General features: G+C 35.8%; 1 protein-coding gene across 2 annotated transcripts in view; it reads right to left on the reverse strand.

The window, feature by feature from the left end:
• The window catches only part of SLAIN2 (SLAIN motif family member 2), an 81,177-nt gene that overhangs the window by 12,688 nt on the left and 44,270 nt on the right, over positions 1 to 24,219 (reverse strand). The window contains exons 5-7 of one of the 2 annotated variants that reach the window (XM_060012592.1): positions 23,580 to 23,939; positions 21,699 to 21,836; positions 13,918 to 13,995 (exon numbers count right to left, since the gene is read on the reverse strand). In XM_060012592.1, the coding sequence (XP_059868575.1) occupies positions 13,918 to 13,995; positions 21,699 to 21,836; positions 23,580 to 23,939 (576 nt within the window). The remainder of the gene's footprint in view (positions 1 to 13,917; positions 13,996 to 21,698; positions 21,837 to 23,579; positions 23,940 to 24,219) is intronic. The other variant, XM_060012593.1, reaches the window with a different exon arrangement.

Here is a 24,219-nt window from a genome sequence, read left to right on the forward strand (position 1 = left end):
AAGTTCCTCAAAAAACTAAAAATATATCTAGCATATGATCCAGCAATCCCACTCCTGGGCATATATCTGGATAAAACTACAATTCAAAAAGATACATGCACCCCTATATTTATAGCAGCACTATTCACAATAGCCAAGACATGGAAACAACCTAAATGTTCATCAACAAATGAATGGATAAACAAGATGCGTTAAATATATACAATGGAATACTACTCAGCTGTAAAAAAGAATGAAATAATGCCATTTTCAGCAACATGGATGGACTTAGAGATTATCATACTAAGTACGATAATATAACTAAGTATGATAAGTATGATTATCAGAAAGAGAAACACAAATACCATATGATATTACTTATATGTGGAATCTAAAATATGACACAAATGAACCTATTTACGAAACATTAACAGACTCACAGACATAGAGAAAAGACTTGTGGCTGCCAAGGGAGAGGGCAGTAGGGGAGGGATGGATTGGGAGTTTGGGATTAGCAGATGCAAACCATTATATCTAGAATGGATAAACAACAAGGTCCTACTGTATAACACAAGGAACTACATTCAATATCCTGTGATAAACCATAATGAAGAAGAATTTTTAAAAGAATGTGTGTGTATATATATATAAGTGAATCACTCTGCTGTACAGTAGAAATTAACAAAACACTGTAAATCAACTACTTCAATAAAAAAAGAAAAAACTGAACAGAATTTTTGGGGACCTGTGGGACTACAAGAAAAGACCCACATTTTCTTGCCAATGGAGTACTGGGAGGAAAGGAGAAAGAGAGGACAAAAAGTACTGTGAGAAATAATGACTTCCCATATACGAAAACTTCCCATATTTGTCAAAGGACATAAACCTGCAGGTTCAAAAAACTAGGAGAACACCAACTAGGTAAATCCAAAGCAATCCATGCCAAGACACATCGTAGTTATAAACTTCTGAAAATGAAACACAAGAAAAAACTTGAAATCAGAGAAAGAAATAATACCTAACCTATAGGGGAAAATGAATTCTAACAACAGTGGATTTCGCATCATAGCCCTCAGAGGCCAGGAGAAAAGTAGCAAATATTTTTCAAGAGTTAAAAGAAATGTCAACCCAGAATCCTATACTCAGAGAAAATATCCCAGAAGAAGTAAGGGAAAATCAAGACATTCTCAGACAAAAGAAAACAAACACAATTTGTGGCCAGCAGACTCCCCTCCCCCCCAAAATCCCCAGGTAAACAAATTCTATAAACAGAAAGAAAATGATAAAAACATGGTAACTTGGAACATCAGAAAAGAAGAAAGAACAAAGTAAGCAAAAATATGGGCAGACACATAGGATTTCCCTCTCCTTGAGTTTTCAAAATAATACGTGCAGGTTGAAGAAAAAATTATAACACTGATGTTGTTGAAATATTATTTAAAGAAAATATTTAAGACAATTATAAATGGGGTGAGGGTAAAGGTACATGAAAAAAGGTAAGGTTTGGGCTTCCCTGGTGGCACAGTAGTTGAGAGTCCGCCTGCCGATGCAGGGGACATGGGTTTGTGCTCTGTTCCAGGAAGATCCCACATGCCGCGGAGCGGCTAGGCCCATGAGCCATGGCTGCTGAGCCTGTGCGTCTGGAGCCTGTGCTCCACAACGGGAGAGGCCACAGCAGTGAGAGGCCCGCGTACCGCAAAAAAAAAAGGTAAGGTTTACATATTTGAACTGATAAAATGATAACATCAACAGACTGTGATATGTATATATGATGTTATGTATACATAATGTAATGCAACCACTACATATGCAAACATATGGACTAAAAAACACTATATATAAGTCAAAACGGAATTCTAAAGAATGTTCAAATAACCCACAGGAATGCAAGAAAAAGAAAATAGAGAAATGAAAAAGAGAAAAAACAATAAACAAATAAAATGGCAGACTTAAGCATATCAATAATTACATGAAATGTAAATGGTCCATCTACACCAATTATTAAGACAGAGATTTGGTAGAAATGCATTTAAAACATAACCTAAGTTTATGCTGTCTTTATGAAACTCACTTCAAATATAAAAATAGGGCTTCCCTGGTGGCACAGTGGTTGAGAGTCCACCTGCCAATGCAGGGGACACGGGTTCGTGCCCTGGTCTGGGAAGATCCCACATGCCGCGGAGCGGCTAGGCCCATGAGCCATGGCCACTGAGCCTGTGTGTCTAGAGCCTGTGCTCCACTACGGGAGAGGCCACAACAGTGAGAGGCCTGTGTACCGGAAAAAAAAAAATATATATATATATATATATAAATATAAATATAGGGAGGTTGAAAGTTAAGGGATGGAAAAAATATATCAAGCAAATAATACAAAAGGAAAGCATGATGGTTATATTAACATCAGATAACGCAAAAGAAAATTATCAGGGACAAAGAGGGATAATACATAATGAAAGCAGGGTCAAATTACCAAGAAGGCAAAACAATCCTAAATGTGTATGTACTAAACAGAGCTATAAAAATGTGAAGGATAAACTTACAGAACTGAAAGGAGAAACAGACAAATCCATAATAGTTGGAGACTTAAACATCCCCCTCTTAACAACTGATAGGACATGTAAGAACTCAACATCACCACCACCAACCACAGAATCTAACTGACATTTATAGAACAATCCACTAAACAACAGCAGAATATACATTCTTTTCAAGTGTCCACAGAATATAAGCCAAAATAAGACTATGCCCTGGGCCATAAAGTAAATTACAACAATTTTTTAAAAACTGAAATTACAAAGAGTACTTTCTCTGACCATAATACAATCAAACTAGAAATCAATAACTAAAAGGTAACAAAAATATGAAAAAAATCACTTGAAAACTAAATGATATACTTCTCAATAGAAATTTTATAATACATGGAACGGAATAAAAATTAAAATACAAAATATCAAAGTTTGTGGGTCATAATTAGGAAAAAGAAAAGTCTTAAATCAGTAATCTAAGTTCCTACTTCAAAAAGCTAGAGAAAGTAAAATAAACTCAAAGCAAGCAGAGGATAATAAAGAGCACAAATCAATGAGACTGAATAAAGAAAAACAGAGAAATCAAAGAAATAAAGATTTCTTTCAAGAGGACAATAAAATTGACAAGCCTGACAAAATAAAAAGGAGAGAAAACACAAATTACCAATATCAGTAATGAAATCGGATATCACTGCAGACCCTGAAGACATCAAAAGGATCATAAGGGAGTACTAAGAACAATCCTACACACATTAATTTGACAATTTAGATGAAATGAACCGATTCTTCAAAAAACTAGCACGACTCATCTTGTATATAACAGATAAACTGAATGGCCATATAATTATTAAGGAAACTGATTTCATAATTCAAAACCCTCTAAAAGAGAAACCTCCAGGCCCAGATGGTTTTGCTGGAAAATTCTACCAAAGGTTTAAAGAAGAATTAACACCAATTCTATACACTCTCTATCAGAAAACAGAAGAGGAGGGAACACATCACAATTCATTTTATGAAAGTAGTATCACCAGTAGTACCAAAAACTACTGTGTCACTAGAGAGTGACAAAAAAGATAGTGTCAAAAAAGAAACCTATGGACCAATATCTGTCAGGAAAATAGACATAAACCTCCTTAACAAAATATTAGCAAACAGAACTCAGTGATACATAAAAAAAAATTATATACCATGATTGAGTGGGATTTATTCCAGGATGCAAAGTTGGTTCAGTATTTGAAAATCAATCCATGTAATCTACCACCATAACAGGCTAAAGAAGAAAAATCACATGAGCCTATTTATTGATGTAAAAAAAGTGTCTGACAAAATTTAACACATATTCATGACAAAATTTTCAGAAAAACAGGGAATAGGAACTTTAACTTGATAAAGAGCACCTACAAAAAATCTACAGCTAACATATTTAATGATGAAAGACCGAACGCTTCCCCTCTAAGATCAGGAACAAGGCAAGGATATAGGCTCTCACCACTCTTATGTAACACATGCTGGAAGTTCTAGCCAGTGCAATAAACAAGAAAAGGAAATAACGGACATATTGATTAGAAAGAAAGAAAGAAACTTTCTCCATGATTGTTTACAAAGAAAATCCCAAGGAATCTAAAAACAAAAGAACAAAAAAAACCTTCCAGAAATTTCGAGTTCAGGAAAGTCACAGGATGGAAGATTAACATACAAAAATCGATTGTATTTCTATACGCTGGCAGAAGATTAACATACAAAAATCGACTGTATTTCTATACGCTGGCAATAAATGCACGGAAATAAAAATTTTAAATGCAATACCATTTGCACTGCACCCCAAAAAAGAGAAAATAGATATACAGATGTAAATCTAATAAAACAAATCTCGGCAAATATCACAGGTTAGCTGCAAAGATCAAATGAGCAATGTGTAAGTAAACTGTTGGTAAAATGTAAAATATTATAGGATTTGTAAGGTGTATCATATCCATGCCTCCCTTATCTAAGGAAGATGGTGCTTTTCAGCCTGCTGCAGCTCAGTTATCTGGAAAGATATTCAACAATGTCACTCAGGACAGTCTCCTAAGCTGTCCTTATAAATTAACTAAAATATAGGGATTAAGTAAATTAGGCTCCATTACCCAAATTAATTATGACAGCAGGCTATAGTTTCTCTTTACTCATTGTGGATACCGAGAATTACACTTGAATCAAGGCACAAAATGAAGGAATGTTATCGGCTCCAAGCAAGAATTAGAATTCTATTTATAAAACTGAGATATGACTAAGAATGTTAACTGTGGTGTCTAAGTCATCTCTAAAATGGAATGGTGGGTGATATGAGGATTCTTAATTTTTCAATATTCATTTTTGTCTTTCAATAAGCATTTAATAAAAATGGTAAGTTTATTTTCTAATTAAGGCTTGTATAATTCAGCAGGCACTTTAAAATGGAGAAATTGAGTAAACTGTATACTGTTCTTAGCTTGATACTCACTGAATACAAAATGTTTTACAAATAATATATCTCAATATTAAACACTATCTTGCAATATAAAAACTAGACACTTCAAGTGGTTATCTTCACAGTCATGTGTCAACCAAACTACAAATTACATTAATTGTATAATTTTTAAAAATATGTAAATATACAATAAATGCACAGTTTGCAATAAAAATACACACATTGCCAAACACTGGCTACCATGACTGATGGGGAGCAAAGTACATATGCCATTCAATTATTTAAAAAATAAAGACAAAAATACTTCCTTGCTGGGCTTCCCCGGTGGCGCAGTGGTTGAGAGTCCACCTGCCGATGCAGGGGACATGGGCTTGTGCCCCGGTCTGAGAAGATCCCACGTGTCGTGGAGTGGCTGGGCCCATGAGCCATGGCTGCTGAGCCTGTGCGTCCGGAGCCTGTGCTCCGCAATGGGAGAGGCCGCAACAGTGAGAGGCCCGCGTACCGCAAAAAAAAAAAAAAAAAAAAAAACTTCCTTGTCAACTATCCCTTACTTTATAGGTATATCATTCCAGTCACTCAATGGTCTATGCACCATAAATGATGGCAACAGGTTACTGACATAATAAGGACTTTAAAATAACTTCTGGTTATTAAAGACCACAGAGATGAAGTAAATATGATTCTCTCATTACAGAGTTAAAGAATCCTTGTTAGGACTTCCCTGGTGGCGCAGTGGTTAAGAATCCACCTGCCAATGCACGGGACACGGGTTCAAGCCCTGATCCAGGAAGATCCCACATGCTGCGGAGCAGCTAAGCTCGTGCGCCAGAACTACTGAGCCTGTGCTCTAGAGCCCATGTGCCGCAACTACTGAGCCCATGAGCAGCAACTACTGAAACCCGTGTGCTCTAGGGTCCGTGTGCTGCAACTACTGAGCCCATGAGCAGCAACTACTGAAACCCATGTACTCTAGAGCCCGTGAGCCACAACTACTAAGCCTGAGCACCACAACTACTGAAGCCCACATGTTCTAGAGCCTGCGTGCCACAACTACTGAGCCCACGAGCCGCAAATGCTGAAACTGGTGTGCTCTAGGGCCCACGTGCTACAACTACTGAAGCCCGTGTGCCCAGAGCCTGTGCTCTGCAACAAGAGAAGCCACCACAATGAGAAGCTTGAGCACCACAACGAAGAGCAGTCCTCACTCACCACAACTAGAGAAAGCCCACGCGCAGCAACAAAGACCCAACACAGCCAAAAATAAATAAATAGATAAATAATTTTTAAAAAATCCTTGTTAAAAGAGATACTAGTTAACTACTACAACCCTTCCACTTTACAGAGACGGAAAATTGCCACAACCACAGAAATCAACTGAGCAAATAAACAGGAAAGTCAGGACTTGAATTCAGGTCTCCTGATTCCCAGATTGGTGTTCTTTACCTCTCGGTAATACCAAAAGAGAAACACCTCTGGGAGTAGACATTAAAGTGTCTTTTTCGCCATTTTAATTTTCAACTAGACTCAGAAAGTTTATTTGTGGGGCTACTATCCTATGCAGGTTTTATAATATACAACACCAAGGCATATTAAGTTTGTAATGGCTGACAAGTAATCATAAAAAAACAAGACATAGAATCCCTTGATTTCTTCTTTCATTAGGGTACAGTATTTACCATTATTTTTATAAGCATATATTTATCAAGAGAATATTTATTATACATAAGAGGCAGAAGAAACCCCTGGGAACAGGTTTTGCTAGCTTTTCTTCCATACATACAAGAAGACTGACAGATAAGAATAAATAAGCTACCAGCAAACATCTGCAGCATTAGCAGCATTATTTACAACAGGTACAAAGTGAAAACAACTCAAATGTCCACCAACTGATGAATGGATAGACAAAATTTGTTTGAAAGAAGCCAGTTGCAAAGATCACATATTGTATGATTCCACTGATATGAAATGTTCAGAACAGGCAAATCCAGAATCAGAAAGATTAGTGGTTGCCAGTGACTGGAAGGAGTGGGGAATGGGAGTGACTGTTAATGGGCATGGTGTTTCTTATGGGGTGATGATAATCTCTAAAATCAGACAGTGGTTAACAGTTGCTCAACTCTGTGAATATACAGTTGACCTTTGAGCAATTCAGGGGGTTAGGGGTGCTGACCCTCTGCACACTGGAAAATCCACATATAACTTTGCAGTTGGCCCTCTACATGCATGGTTCTGCACCTGTGGATTCAACCAACTACAGATTGTGTAGTATTGTAGCACACACTTAGTGAAAAAAATTCATGTATAAATGAACCCATACAGTTCAAACCCGTGTTGTTCAAGGGTCAACTGTACTAAAAAACACTGATTTATACACTTTAAAAGGATGAATTTTAAAACAGGGGAGGGGAGTAAAAGCAAGAAATCTCAGAAAATAAACAGCCATATATATTTTTTTTTTGCGGTACGCGGGCCTCTCACTGTTGTGGCCTCTCCCGTTGCGGAGCACAGGCTCCGGACACGCAGGCTCAGCGGCCATGGCTCACGGGCCCAGCCACTCCGCCAACAGCCATATTTTTGAACAGTTTCCTAAAACAAAAGAAGAGGGAGCACTAGAGCCATAAATTAGAAAATCTTAAACTCCCTTTCTAAACGTTTAGAAAAACCAATTTCACAGAAAAATGAGCAATAGAAAAAGAGTAAGGCAAAATCCCATATAAAGTTATTAAATAAAAAATAGAGAGAATAAGGAATAGAATAACATTCCTACTAATGGTGAAACCTTGCCAAATATGTCCACCATGCACACACACAAAAAGATGAAAATTACGAGATATGAAAGAACATAAATCAGAATGAATGAACACTCAAAAGGGAGGTGGTGGAACACAGAAAAGAATCAGACATAAAATAAATCATTTCAAAATGAAGTCTAAGACAGAAGGAATACAAGAGTCACCATACACAGGACCTTATGCTTTAAAAGAAATAAACAATGAAAATAAACTTATAGAACAAGAAGAAATGAAGAAAGATGAAAAGGATTCAAGAGAAGGCAAGAAACACAGAAGAAAGGCAAAGAACACCCAACATGTGTACAAGAAGAGTCCCCACAAAAAAAGAAAGCCAAAGCAAAAGAACACAATAAAAAAAAACTATAATTCTAAAGAACTTGCCTAAAATTTTTAAAACTCTGCAATTTCAAATTGAAATAACACACCACATATCTGGGGAAATCAACTCAGAATGACAAACACTAAGACATAGTCTAATAAACTATTGAACTTTAAAGGAGAAAAAAACAACCTTTGGACATCCAGATAAAAAGACCAAACGACTGGAATGGAAACAATTCTTTATTCCTGACAAAAATGGAGTCATATATTTAAGATACTCAAGGAAAGAAAATGTGAGCCAAAGATTTCGTATCTAGCTAATGACTTTCAAATATAAAAAGAGCAGACAAGCTGTCATCAACATGCAAAAATTGAGGGAATGGATATTGTTCCCATAACTCCTTAAGGAATCTAACTGAGGATAAGCTTTAAACAAGAAAACTGACTGGTGAGACAATATCAACAGACAGGTAGCAAGCATCAAATATTATTTAAATGTAGGGCTGAGACTAAATGAGGCATATAAAGAAGAGTATATAATAGTTATTTATGGAAAAAGTTTTTTTATTTTTATTGGAGTATAGTTGATTTACAATGTTGTGTTAATTTCAGGTGTACAGCAAAGTGAATCAGCTATACATACACATATAACCACTCTTTTTTTAGATTCTTTTCCGATATAGGCATTAGAGAGTATTGAGTAGAGTTCCCTGTGCTATACAGCAGGTTCTTATTAGTCATCTATTTTATATATAGTAGTGAATATATGTCAATCTCCCAATTTATCCCTTCCCCCCTTATCCCCTAGTAACCTATTTATGGAAAAAGTTTTATAAACTGCTTTTAGTAACCATATTGTATGGTATTACACTAATGTTATCCCCAGAAGATTCTGTAAAATGTGGGAGAAAACAAATTATTAAATGATAGTCTATTTCTATGTGTTTCTGAGAGACAGACTTCTCGGAGCAGAATAAAAGAAAGCAAGCTTTAAGTTAAAAGAGGTTAAGTAATTATCCTCAAGCCCTAAATTTGATTAGGAAGTATCAGCATGAACTCATTAAGGCATTCAATCTTAAAAAATATACAAACACAAATCTACACATATATATTTCTAGTAATTGAAAAGAACTAGAAATAATGACCAACTGGATAGTAAACAGCACAACTAAAAACTCAGACTTTGGATTTGAAATTCCATTTCCTACCAAAAGAAATCAGGATTTTTTTTTTTGAGAAATAACTAAATTCAGGTCTGTGGCAGGAAGTGTATAAGATGAGCCTATCTTGTCATACCAGTTATCAAGACGTTATCAAAGACTACCAGGGTTGTGTCAAAAAGACCTGAACACCAACTTGAAGATGCTTCTGCCAAAGTTGGGAAAATACTCAGATCGAAACACATTAAAAAATGTTTAAATCTGTAAGTTTATAATGATATATATATACATATATATATATATGTATGTGTGTGTGTATGTATATATATGAAAAATATTGGTCACCTTTGGAGGATCCTAGATTGCCAATTTTTTATTTTGTAAACTGGTAAATAAAGGGAAAGAACAAGTATTGAAATAAAACCTCAGTGCTGGTTAACCAAAGAATAAGGTAAAGTTTCTCTTAGGAATGTTAGAATTGAAATAACCCAATTCTGCAATTCCTAATAAAGTAAGGATATAGGCATTATGCATCAATGCCTGCTAATATCATATGAAACAGGCAACGCCAAGAAGTACCACCACCTATATAGCAGTCTTGCCAAAAATAACAACTGAATCTAATTAAGCATGTGGATAACTAACAATTTATAGGAAATACAGAGGAACCTGATAAATGACACCATGGAAAATCCAGTCTGTGTGAACATCTACAGGACAAGTGATTTGGTGGTTTCTTCAAACAACAAGGGGGAGTAAAGAGTTGGAGGAAAACTATAAATTAAGAGAAACTTAAAAAAGACATATATTAAAGAGGCAAAACTATAATTTCATTACTTGGATGATAAAAATTATACAGAAAAGTAAGGAAGTGATCGCTGTAAAAATCTGGAAGAATGGCTATTCTTGGGAGAGGGGGTCAAGAGAGGATTGTGTTTGGAAGCAGATGGGTATAGAGTATCTGAGGTAGTAAGTTCTAGTCTCCTGATATGAATGGTAGTTACAAGGGGGTCACCTTATAGGAATTCATTAAGCTCTCTATGTATTATATGGTTTTCTGAATTTGTGCTATATTTTAAAATAACAAAGATTAAAAAATAGATTTATAAATTAGAAATTCTTTTAAATTTATTAATCCTTATATTCTTAGATAAATGTACTACAGTTTATGAAAGGACAAGTCAAAAAGTTCTACAATCTCCAGATATGGAGAGAAATGCTTTAATAAGGTTAAAGTATAAACTGAGGAAAACTACAGTATATGAAGAGGTGCACTAAGCTGTAGTTTTACTATTGTAAAAAATGTTTCCTCCTCTAATGGTAGCAGCATTTTGCCTTGTCTATAAACTTGGGAGTTAGGGAGGAATAAAAATATAATGAGGGTTAATTGGAATCAGGTGATCTTTTAAAACCACAGAATGTTAAAGGCTTTTAATACTTTAAAATGCAGTCCTATTTAATCAGGAAAATCAAGGCACAAATTTCAGAGAGGTGGAAATTTTGATCTAGGACTTTCTCAGCAAAGGAAATTGATAGATGTAGTCAAGATTTAACTAAAGAGGAAAAAAGAATCTTAGAAAATCATAAAAGCCTTAGCAAGTCTAAATATAAGTAAAATCTATTCAAGTATCATTACAAAGACAGCATGAAATGATCTAACAGAAATTTGTGTGTTTGGAGGGAGCCCCAAGAACAGCCCCCATGCTCTCTCCTTTCCTTCTCCCAATTGTATGTAACAGTCATGGGAGGGAGAGCAACTCCTTCAATTTTAACTGTATCTAAAAACTGTTTATGGCAGAGGCTGGCTTTGATCACAACTTTTAACAGAAGAAAAAGTAAAGAGGGGCTAGAACAGAGGAAAAAAAGTGAAAAGAATGTAATGCATGTATCTTGTTCATGCTTCAGATTCAATATGTGTTAGTTGATAGAAAAGGGAACACGAAATTTAAAATTTCGGATCCAGGGTAATGACAAAATTCCTGGGTTCATATCAATAAGGCCTCTTATAAATATTGCTTATGTCACCTTAAATATCTCAAAATATAGTGAATTAGAAAATTAAAGCAGTATTAGACAACTACCATCATGAACTCCTCCTTAGTTGTTTCTTTCCTTCTAAATAAAAGTATGTTTGTACATTCAAATTTGTCCTTATCTCTACATTCACTTCTCTAATTAGTCTTCATTTTCTTCCCCTGACTTGTTGAGGTTTCTACCCTGTTTATCTCTACTTGACTGAGTTCCCAGCAACTGGAGATAAATAAAATATATCTTTATCAAAGCAGTTTAAGCAGTCACTTCTACGAAGTCTTAAAAAAACACAATGCGTTCTTTCCCTCAAAGAGAAAAGTGGGCTGAAGAAACACAAAAGCTTTGCAAGAAGAAAACGCAAAGAGGGATGTGTCCAGCCCTTCCTGAGTTAGTGGCATGACTGTGTTCATCAAGAAATGTTTATGGAGTGTTTCTTTGTGCCAGGCAACACAGTTTTACTTCCCTTCCCATATTCAAACTCCAGCTACTACTAAATGCAATTAAAATCAAAGTGACCATTTTTCCAATAGTTAAGGAAACCATCTTCTTCCTCTTCCCATGATTCTGTGAGCCCTTAAAATAAGTAAATCAGCTTTCTAGAAAATGTTATAGGCTCATCCCCAGGAAGAGGAACAACTTATTTATGTGGCAATTTACTATCTAGTCCATGTTTCTCTACTGGATGGGATTAATGTGCAAAGGTACCTATGAAAACGTGGTGTCTGAATCCTGTCTGCTTCACATCCCTACAAGAGCAGAGAATCCCACAGTCCAATGCAGACTCCTCTCTCTCAAAGTCTAGACATGAGGGTAAATTAGAAAATCCATTTTGACCTTGGATCCAAGAGATATTCTCCAGCTCAGCTTTACCAGTAATTAAACTAGTATTTTAAATCCTATCATATATTGTTCCTTTTTCAATTGGTTTAGAACTTATAGTGTAAAATGATCATCACCAAGCCACAGTACTGACCAGAAAATAAGGGAGTCTGGATTAAGATAAATGAGAGATTAAACAAAATGAAACAAAAAGGAACAAAAAAATCAAACATGCACACGCACAAACTTCTCTTTCTTTACCATGTCATCTAGACAGCTAGAGGTACCAGGAATTATGAGACTGGGTTTTCCTGTTATCTTATCACAGAGGGCAGGCAGTTTGGTAGTTCAGAATCACAAAAATAATGTAACCTCCACAGGCGTCCCCCACCCCCACAAAAAAAATCAGCCAGAAGTTATGATCTTCTCGATCTAATAAATAGCAACGTAAAATCTTCAAGTAAAATTTTTAAATTATATAAGCGTACCTAATGCCAAAAAACATTATGAAGCAGCTTATAGAGGCATACAAAAAATAAAATTTATATAAACTTAAAATCCTCTCTTGCCCTGGTATAGATACTACAATCCTTTTATAATCATCTGTTTTCACCTACCTTCTACACCTAGAAGTACTCAAAAGTATCTGGAAATCTCAAAAAAGAGGTTTAAGGTCCTCAAATAATTTAAGAACCGTTTCTAAAATGATCCTTAATAAATCACCTTCTTCTCTATCAAAAGAGCGTAATCTATTCAGTCTGTTATTATTTCTGACAGTGGCACCAAAACAGACCCCTACTGGAGGCCTATAACCAGCCCCTGACATCCAAAACACAAACATTCCAACATTCTACTTTTCTATTTGACTATTCTCTTTTCTTTGGATTCTAATATCTAAAACTATTTCCTTAAATTATACTTAATCCACCAAATCATTGCTAAAACATCTGCATTAGTGAACTTGCTAAAGTACCTATTTCAGTACTTTTATAACCATATTAACTAAATCATTTTTTCAACAAATCAAATCCCAAGCCTCCTCTTTCCATATAATGTCCTGTTAGTGTTTTATCCTTCTTATATATATCTTTGTTATTTATTGAGTTCTGAAGCTACCAGGAAATCTACATGTCCTGGATAGGGGAAATATTTTTCCTCCTTGCCTATATTTGTTCTGTACCATTTCCTCTGAGGCTTCTATTCATTCTTATTACTGCTGGTCTATCTAATCCCACAGTGTTTCTCCCAATTCTACTTCTTCCTAGCTGTCCATACATCCAATCTCTTGAAACCAACATGATAACTTTGATGTCAACCTTCATATATTTCTTCAGCTGTCAGTTCTTACAAAAGCTACCATTCCATGAATATTCCAAACATCATCAGTTAACAACTCTGCTTTAACGTCAATCAATTTCTAATACGAAAACATGCTTGTTTCATCCTACAGATAAGTGAATCCAAAAACCAAAGACAGAAGAAAAAACATAACATACAGAATGTCTGGCATTTGGTTCATTTTAAAGCATTTATTAGTTTACCTAACAAAGTTAAAACAATAACCTTCAGTTTTAGGTAAGAAAAATGATAAATTCTCTAATATTAAATGCTATATATCACTTATTCCTTTTAGAATTGCAACCCAATACATACCTCTGTAGAAAATGAGTTTCTTCTGGATTTATCCAAGTAACAGAGAATGAATACACATTATTTTAGTATTAAAAAAAAGACTAAAATGTGCCTTATAGACATCACTGACTCAGTATGCCAAAAGGTAAAAGATTTAACTAACTTGACCATTTGCTGAAATTTAAAACTTAGTAAGAGGCTGTAGTTACCTCTTTTTGTAGATGAAGTTTGAAGCAACTGTTTGCCTTTGAGGGAAGTACGAGGCAAATTTTTCAGCCTTTGCGAAGCTGTTGAAAAATAAGGAACTGTAATATTTGCCTGGAAGGACAAGATAAAGACTATAGCTTCTGTAAACTTGAATATTTTAATACAAACTTGAAAATTTATCAAGGAACAGATAAGGTGAAACTATGTTAGAATCCTAGAAGCAGAGGAATCTTAAAGTGATGCTTAGTGCATTAAGTTGGAAAAGAAAGGGAATGGAAACCTTAGTGCAAAGTGCATACTTTCCAAAATTATTTCTTATAGATGAGAAAATCTATAATATGTAAACGAATCAAAATATCAAAGAGAAAACAAACCACCAGCAAACATGCTACAGGATGCAAAGAATACAAAGCTAATAAGTAAAGTGATGAACGCAAGCACACAGTACAGAAAAAAAAATAAACGTAGTACTTGTTCAGCGCAAAAAGCAGACTTTGGCAAAGCAGTTATTGTTAGATGAACTGTCCTAACATGAAATAGTAATCCCCATACTCAAAAAGGAGAAGAAAACTCAGAACCAGGCAGGTCCTCAAGGGAGTAAACAATCTACTTGCTTTAATATGTTCAACATCATCTTGCCGTAGAATTCAACTAATTGCACTTTAGACTTTGGGTAGCAACATATCTGGACTATGCACACATGCATACGGGGTGGGCAGGGGTGTGTATGTGTTGGGGTTGAGGGATTTGGAAGAGTCAGAGCATCTGGTTTTTAAAGTGATCAATGAGGAGTTCTAAGCTTTCTTTGGAACTCCTAATCTATTAACTGCAGCGAAACTCTCATAACCGGCAATTAAGCAGCAGTTCAGAGCCATCTGGAGTTAAATCTCTTTGGCTCCAATGAACTGATGATTCCCACATGTACCAGTGCAGTCACCTATTTAAGTGGCTCTAAAATGTCATTCTACCCATTTGAAAGTCAGACTTCATATACCTCTAGGATTTATATGCAACGCCCCCAACCCGCCCCCAAAAAGAGATCTCAAACCATAAATCTGGCCAGAGTTTAAACAATCATTGGGTTGATAAATGGATTACTTGATATATCACCAAAAAGAATTAAGGAGAATTTTTCTTTCCCTCTATTGCTTAACCGTATCAATGCTGATAGGATTTTCTCACTGTCTAATAGTAAACATTTTTAAAAAGTACCAAATGCATTTGATTTCAATTTCTGTAACACTTACTACAACACATTACTGCTGCTAAACAATATTGTATGCCAGTTTAAGTTAAATATATTGCCAGGCAGACAAGCAAAAAATTCTCCAAACCTAAAAAACACCAATTTTATAATGCATTACCTCATATCTATCCCACAGAAATATAGGATGCTATCGTCATTGAATATTCTTCATTTACATATTTATTCATACATGCTTTCAACCATTCATATTTTCATTCATTCACTCATTCATTCATTCCTGCTTTCTTTCATTCTTTCAAGTAATTATCTACTTTATTAGAGGCACTGTTTTAGGAACAATGGATTCAGTATCCAGCTAGATAGACAAAGTTCCTACTTTCATGTAACTAAGATTTTAGGGAAGGGGAAACAATAAACAAAGAGTAAAATATATGGCCTGCAAGATGGTGATAGCTGCTAAGGAGAATATTAAGTAGGAAAGGGGGACAAGAAGTAGGAAATTTAAGTTGCAATTACAAACAGAGTCATCAGGAAATATCTCCCTGAGATGACATTTGCCCAAAGATCTGAAGGAAGAGAGGAAGTGAGCCATACAGATATCAGGGGAATGCATTCGATATGGAAGGAAAAGCAGCAGTAAGGACCTGAGGTAGGAGTGTGCCTGCTATATTTGAAGAACAGAAGTAGGCCATGGTGATTGGAGTGGAGTAAATGAGGGCAAAAGGTAACCAACTGTACATACACTGGCAATCCACAGTATCTATTAACTATTATAATTTTTTAAACGAGGGTTTAACATATCACCTCTAATCAACTGTCCTGGAAAGATCTTATTTAAATTAATAGCTACAATAGCTCCAATGGACCTTATTTATCCCTCAAGTTTCATGGGTGATGCCACAAGAACAGCATCTACAGACAAGTGAAAACTGTCCAACAATAAGTCAAAGAATCAGATAGGATCCTGTTTATAGCAAATAGGATCAGGCAGTATACTCTAAATTTGCCTGATACAGATGGAATGAAATGAATGATCTTCATGAGATACCACAAAGTCACATAATGTTACTCAAATAAGAACAAAAACTAAATTTTAATCTGAATTATCAATCGTAATTTGATCTGTTTTCTAATGACGAAACCACTTTTTATTTATTTATTTTGTCCGCACAGCTTGCGGGATCTTAGTTCCCCAACCGGGATCAAACGCAGGCCCAGGCAGTGAAAGTGTCAAGTCCTAACCACTGGACCGCCAGAGAAGTCCCCAAAATCACTTTTAAAAGATAAATTATAGTAGTTAAACTGAAAGTCTCCAAATCCTTCTAGAACTTTAATCCATTCACCACACTGCTACCAGACTGAGTTTCTTAAGAAGTAACCCTGATTAAAAGCCTATGATGGCTCGCCATGCTTATAAGATGAAATCTAAACTCCTTAATATGAAATTTATTTGATTCATTTATTTTTTTGGCTGCACCGCGCGGCTCGTGGGATCTTAGTTCCCTGACCAGGGATCGAACCCTCACCCTCGGCAATGAAAGCGTGCAGTCTTAACCACTGGACCGCCGGGGAATTCCCAACATGATATTTAAAAGCTCCCACAATCTAACCCCTACCTACATCTCTCGTCCTTGGTCACTGCACCAACTAACCATCCTGTGACCCACACTTTAGTCAAACAAAACCACTATAATCAGGGTGCCATTCTTAAGACTTCATTACTGGTCCCACTGTTCGGAAAACTTATACTTCCTTTCCTCGTGTGACAAGTCCTCCAGAGTTGGCTGAGACATCTTTCAATACCTTTCCTGAAAACCTCTTTATACCTGCTGTGTAATGCCTCTCCTGTTCCCACATCACTTCCTGCCTATCACTTCCTCTTTTGGAGGGCATGAGCTGTCTCTTTCACATTTATATTCCCAGTGCTTGGAACATATACACCCAATAAATATCTGTTGAATAATTAAGAAACACATAAGTGACTGAGTACTGGATAAAATCCAGAGATTCAAACTAAATATTCGAGATCCTCCACAGCTGAGGTCCAATTGAGTGGTTCTCAAACTTAAATATGCCAGAGTCAGCTAAGACACTTCTAAAAAATAGATTCTGGGTCCCCATCCCAGATGTATTCAATCAACATTTCCAGAAGTAAAGGTCAGAAAAACTACATTTATAAAATCTCTTCGTGATAACTGACAACATCATTACACTACTTATCCTTAAACAGGAGTTCTACAAGTATCTCACTCATTTGTACATTAGCCAATTACACAGATTTATCATGACTTATTTATTTCAATTTATATTTCCTAATTATATAAAATTTGAGTGTAACCTTTTAGTGTTTTGGTCACAAGTGAAATCTGGATGAGAATTCCTTCCCCATGAGCCTAAGTGCAGTCTGGCCTATGTATAAGCTGACAACTGCCCTGGACACTTCCTCTTCAGTGAGAGGTCCAGAGTACAATACTGATCCTATACATCTCTTCTTTGGGAGTATACTCTGTATCCTATTCAAATATATTCTTCCATTTAGTTAAATGTAAGCAAGCAAGTGGATAAATATTACAATGACTTATTTTACTCTTGTGGTAATTCACAAAGTATTTATAGTTCAGTCTCAAATCATGCTCCAGTAGAGTCATCCAAGAATATTTTCCAAGATGCCTCCTCATTTGAAATTAGGTCAGCATGATGTAATCCAAACAATGATTGGGAGGAAATCAGGAGACTCATGGAGGAGTTGAGAAGAGGGAGTAATTTGGCTTGGTTTTGCCACTTTTCTAGTTACTTGACATTGTACATATAATTTATATGGATCTTTCTCCCTCTCTATAAAAATGAAAAATGAGATGTTGTGAGGTTCAAATGGGACAATACATGTTAAAGTAAACTCATACTACTTTTTATGAAACCAGCAGATTGCCTTGGGTTTTTCTCTCTTCTCTTATTTCTGAACCAGTAATTCCTATATTTTTCTGAAAATTAAACTTTCTATTAAACCTGTGCTCCAGTGGTCTTAGAAAGCAAGCACTAGTCTTTTGAAAAACTGTCGATGAGAAACATTCCTTCCTTTAACTGGAGAATCTGAGAAAATTACATGTATCCATGACCTCTGCAATGCTCTGGTTTTCTTAAACTTTTTAAGTTACTCATATTTTCCAAATATAAAAGTCAAGAATTGGTAATAGCTATCAAAATGAAAATATATTAGAACTCTCATAATATTCATATTTGAATGCCAACATCCACAATAATGCAGCCATAGCAAATAAGCATATAAAAATAGTGATTGGCATAGTAACAAGGCAAAAGAAGTGGTCCCTTAGGTGGAAATAAAGCAACCTTGCAAAGTTAGGTTCATGCAGACCAGCAAGTAAGAACCAAAGCTTTACCACTTAAGAGCTGGAAAAATACTTGTAAGAAAATAAAATGCAGCAAATATATAAACTTGGTTTATATAAAATATTTAAAATGCTAATTCATATATAAAACTTGCCATTGTAATATCTGTACATAATTATATATCAAAATAAAAAGGCTATTATGAAAACAGTACACCTATATACACACACTAGTTAAAACACACATATATATTATGTATCAAAGATATATGTAAAATTTTCAGAAAAATAGGTAACACTTTATTTTGCTTTATAATATATTAACTTTAAACAAAACGTTTTAAATTTTTTTTTCTTTTTTTTGGGCCGTGCCGCACGGCTTCTGTTATCTTAGTTCCCCAACCAGGGACTGAACCTGGGGCCACGGCAGTGAAAGCCCAAGTCCTAATTACTGGACCTCCAAGGAACTCTCAAGTTTTAAATATTTTTATAAAATAAACTTTATTAATTTTAACCTGCCAATATTCTGGATTTACTACTTTCCAAATACGTTTTTGTGAGTAGTGTGATTCTATACTAAAATAAATATTTGTGACATTTTCATCATAAATAAACTTCACTACAGCTACATATATAAAAATAAACAAGTATATGCAATTTTTAAAATAGGATGGTACCTTACTTTTTCTTCTGCCTATACATTATTCAAATATTGAAATACGACTATGAAACAGTATACATATATCCCACTTAAAAGTAAATTAGTGATTAGAATCTCATTATGTTTCTTTATGTATTTTCCTTAATAATCCACTTCTGGGGAAAAAGAAAAAAATAATTTACCTACAGGAAAAAACAATTCTAGGGAATCAGCAGTTGATTATACAATGGTAATTCTACCACTAGAGAAGGTGAGTAGTTATCATAAAGTTTAAGATATGGTCAATATATTCTTTTTTTATTAACATTTTTATCCTAGGTTCTCAATCTTTTATTGTTCCTTCTCTTTTTGTAAAGAGTTATTTTTCATTTCCATACAGCTTTAAGATGCTAGAATAGTTTAAATAAACAAACAGTATGTATGAGGGCATGAGGGAACAAATCTGAGTAAAGATTTGGTACTGACAATAATGGAATGAGGTAAAAAGGATATAGATATACCTGGTTTCATCAAAGAGCTGGGAAGCTGTCTGAAAATATGTCATGGAAAGATTTGAGAAATTCAGAATTTAACAATTTCAAACTAAATATTAAAGCACCTCTGAAAGCCAAGTGAAAATCGTGTTTTGGATTATCTGTGCATAGACTGTAAAAGTGTAGCTTATAATATACATGAGTTTTGTTACTTAATATTCTTAACGATATAAAAGTTTCTTTCCTGTTTTATTAACACTGTGGATTGCTCTTCCCAAGAGGGAAGAAAACCCCAGAAACAGGATATTATTAAATCAAATTAACTTAATTTGCAGGTTTAAAGGCACAAAACCTATCACTCACCACTTCAGCAATAACTTAGAGTTCAAACTGTATCTTTACTTTCATTTTTTAAATTTTGTGAATCTCTATTTTCTACACCATTTATGAGTACCACATGAGTACCATAACGGCACTCTTAAACACACAGTTCACATGGTCTGTGTGTTTAAAATTTAATGTGATATAAAAACATGTTTTTGCACACCTCCATCTAAAAAAATGAGGTACCCAAATCTCTAGGTATCAGTTTTCTACAACGCCTTAAATTTTAGAGTTTATCTTAGAAAAAAAAAGAAATAATATTTCTGGATAATTTTTATGTCTTAGTACTAAACCACTGATGTGAAAAATCTCTCTAAATGGGCTTTGGCTTTCAATCAGGATCAACATGGGTCTGAATCCTAACTTGCTACTTATAAGCTGTATGGTATGATCATAGATAACTTATGTAACCTTTCAAAGCTTCAATTTCCTAATATGTAAAATGTGTTAGTAATTGAACCTACTTCATAGAATTGTTCAGAGGATTAAACAGAATTATGAATGTTTGGTACCGTACAATGTGAGTTCTATAATAAAAATAATATTATATGCAATTTGTAAATAGGGAAAATTTATCAATATATCACAAAAGTCATTTTGGTTCAAATGTATTTTTTTCTGGACTGGATTTTTGAGCCACCAAGTAACAGCAGCTTAATACAAACTACACAAAGTCAGCTAAACACAATAGAGCCAAGGAAGAGTGCAAGGGGATTTAAAAAGAGTTGAATGCTTTCAAAGTTGTGTTACTCAATACACAAGTTATAAATGGACAGTCAATAACCTCATGTCTGTATCACTTCTTTGTCACAGCTTTGAGGAAATGAAGGAACACATCACAGTGACCACTTCAACCACTGACAGTAAACATGCTACAAAGGAACTGAATGAATCAAACTACAAAACTGATGTGAACTGTGGGATAGAAGGCATGCATATTGAGCATTTCTAAGATTGTAGAAATAACTCTGATAGTTGTTTAAAACTGGTTTGACTGCATGCTCATATCTACCCTACTTAATACGCAATACTTTTTGGAAAGTATTCAATTCTGTTTTAGTCTCTCTGTAAAGTACAGAGTGCCATCTACTCCCACATCACTTCTTAGCTCAGTTTGGCCACTTTGTCTTAGAAGTTCCTTCTGCATGATTATCTGATCTTTGTTTATGGTGCATATGTCTCCTTAATTCAACGGTCTCAACGTTCCTTTCCATCAGGTTACCTTCAACTTTTTTTAAAAATGAAATTCTACATTTGCTGGAGTATTTATTTTATTTATTAAGAATTTAACATGCCTTTAATTGTGCTATTATTTTCATGGGATCATTATTGTTTTTATTAATGTTCTAGTAAGAAAGCTCCTTGGGTTTTAAGTGGTCTGCTTCAGGACTATTTCCCCCCAAAATCCTGTCATTTTTAATGTGCAGTATTGCAGAATATAAGATTTTTAAGGCATATATATTTATACATTAAACAGCTAGAACATGCTTATTTTAGAATTCTAGAGAGACCACAGTTTCATACAGATTTAAGTATTGATACAATTGGGTATTTCATAGGGACAAATTTTAAATTTTAATATAGCTATGATCATCTTATAGCAATTGATAATCACTACATTTTACTATAGTTTAATACAGCTATTCAGCACAAAATTAAAATCTACAATTTTCATTTATCTTTAAATAACTGATACATAAAAGATACTTACTGGCTGAAGCCTGAGGTTGCATGCGAGGTATTCCTCCATTTGGCACTTGAAAATTTGAGTCACTTCTGCTGCTTTTCACTGAGTCAACTTGTGTACTGGATGTTCGGGATAGGTTTGGAAGACTGCGTCTTAGTTTTTCTATGACAACAGAAATTTAATTAAAAGAAAAAATCAAAACATTCTTTCCGATGAAGAAAATTAAAATGTTAATTAACATTCAAAAATCAAATTCTTGGGCCTCTCTGTAGTGCAGTGGTTAAGAATTCACCTGCCAATGCAGGGAACACAGGTTTGAGCCCTGGTCTGGGAAGATCCCACATGCCATGGAGCAACTAAGCCTGTGCCCCACAACTACTGAGCCTGTGCTCTAGAGCCTGCAAGACACAACTACTGAGCCCATGCACCTAGAGCCCGTGCTCTGCAACAAGAGAAGCCACCGCAATGAGAAGCCTGAGTAGCGCAACGAAGAGTAGCCCCTGCTTGCCGCAACTAGAGAAAGCCCGCCTACAGCAACAAAGACCCAACACAGCCCAAAATAAAAATTAAATAAAATAAATAAATTAAAAAAAAATAAAATTCTTTATTTAAGTGTTATGCATATTTTAGAAGAGCTAACAGGAAGTACACGTCTTATAAAAATAAACAATACAGTTTCTATAAATGGGTAGAACTGTTAAAAAGAACCATAAATTACTTAAATCAAAATCTATACACAGGGACTTCCTTGGTGGCTCAGTGGTTAAGAATCCTCCTGCCAATGCAGGAGACATGGGTTTGATTCCCTGTTCCGGGAAGATCCCACATGCCACAGAGCAACTAAGCCCGTGTGCCACAACTACTGAGTCTGTGCTCTAGAGCCCTCGAGCCACAACTACTGAGCCCATATGCTGCAAGTACTGAGGCCCGCGTGCCTAGAGCCCATGCTCCGCAACAAGAGAAGCCACCACAATGAGGAGCACGCACACTGCAATGAAGAGCAGCCTCTGCTCGCCACAACTAGAGAAAGCCTGCACGGAGCAACAAAGATCCAATGCAGCCAAAAATAAATTAAAAAAAAAAAATCTATACACAGATCACTTCATGAGTATAACAAAGCAAAACTAACATAATCAAGCAAAATTAAATTCACTTCTTCCTTTATTTTTGCATTGACTCAGTATTTTTTAAATAAATTTATTTTATTGTATTTATTTTTGGCTGCGTTGGGTCTTCGCTGCTGCGCGTGGGCTTTTTCTAGTTGCGGCAAGCGGGGGCTACTCTTCCTTGCGGTGCACAGGCTTCTCATTGTGGTGGCTCCTCCTGTGATGGAGCACGGGCCCTAGGCTTGTGGGCTTCAGTAGCTGTGGCTCGCAGGCTCAGTAGTTGTGGCTCGGGGACTCTAGAGCACAGGCTCAGTAGTTGTGGCGCACGGGCTTAGTTGCTCCATGGCATGTGGGATCTTCCCAGACCAGGGCGCAAACCCACGTCCCCTCCATTGGCAGGCGGATTCTTAACCACTGTGCCACCAGGGAAGTCCCTGACTCAGTATTAATAAAACAATAAACTGTCTAAATTGTTGATCTACTTTCGAAAATACAGAACCTTGGCAAAAACTGTTACTTTCATACTGGAATATGAAGGACACATTTTTTTTTTTTTTTTTTTTGCGGTACGCGGGCCTCTCACTGTTGTGGCCTCTCCCGTTGCGGAGCACAGGCTCCGGACGCGCAGGCTCAGCGGCCATGGCTCAACGGGCCCAGCCGCTCCGCGGCACGTGGGATCTTTCCAGACCGCGGCACGAACCCACGTCCCCTGCATCAGCAGCATCGGCAGGCGGACTCTCAACCACTGGGCCACCAGGGAAGCCCTGAAGGACAAAGTTTTTCCAGACATTATAGTTACCTTCATTTTTAACACTGGTTGTCTGTAAATCTGTGGGATGGCCTTGAAGGGAAAGGCGAGGTTGCTGTAAGCGGCTAATCATAGGCTGTGGGGACACTCTACTATATTCTATTCCCCGAGCAGGAGATCGAGAACGAGGTGAATTTCGGGGTGACTGCTTAGGTGATGGTCGAGGTGAATTGCGTGGTGATGGTGAAAACCTGTTAACAGCAGGGTATACTGCATGATGCATATTGTCATCTTCATCATCTAAACTTTGTGCATCAAGTTCCTGATCACTAAAAGTACCCCGTCTTGTAGAATTGCAAGATGAACCAGAACTGCGCCGAGACGCGGTGGCTGCATATTCTTGCCGGAGACCTGACAATAATGAATGTGTTATTTTATTTCTTTAGTTTTATTTTTAAACATTTAAATATTTTTTAAGGTTTAAAAGCAAAAGATTATCATTGAGAAATTCAAATAGGGTATAACGTGTAAAGGAAAACTCCCTTTCACTTGATTCACCTTAGACTTTCCCACACATAAGGATGCATATACCACATCTAAAAGGCTATTTTTAAATTAAATAAAATTCATAAATTTTTGCCCAATTTCAACATTTCTTCTTGAATCTGAAATCTATATTAAAAATAGAACA

Source organism: Delphinus delphis, chromosome 5 (genome assembly GCF_949987515.2).
Source record: "Delphinus delphis chromosome 5, mDelDel1.2, whole genome shotgun sequence".
Classification (NCBI taxonomy): domain Eukaryota; kingdom Metazoa; phylum Chordata; class Mammalia; order Artiodactyla; family Delphinidae; genus Delphinus; species Delphinus delphis.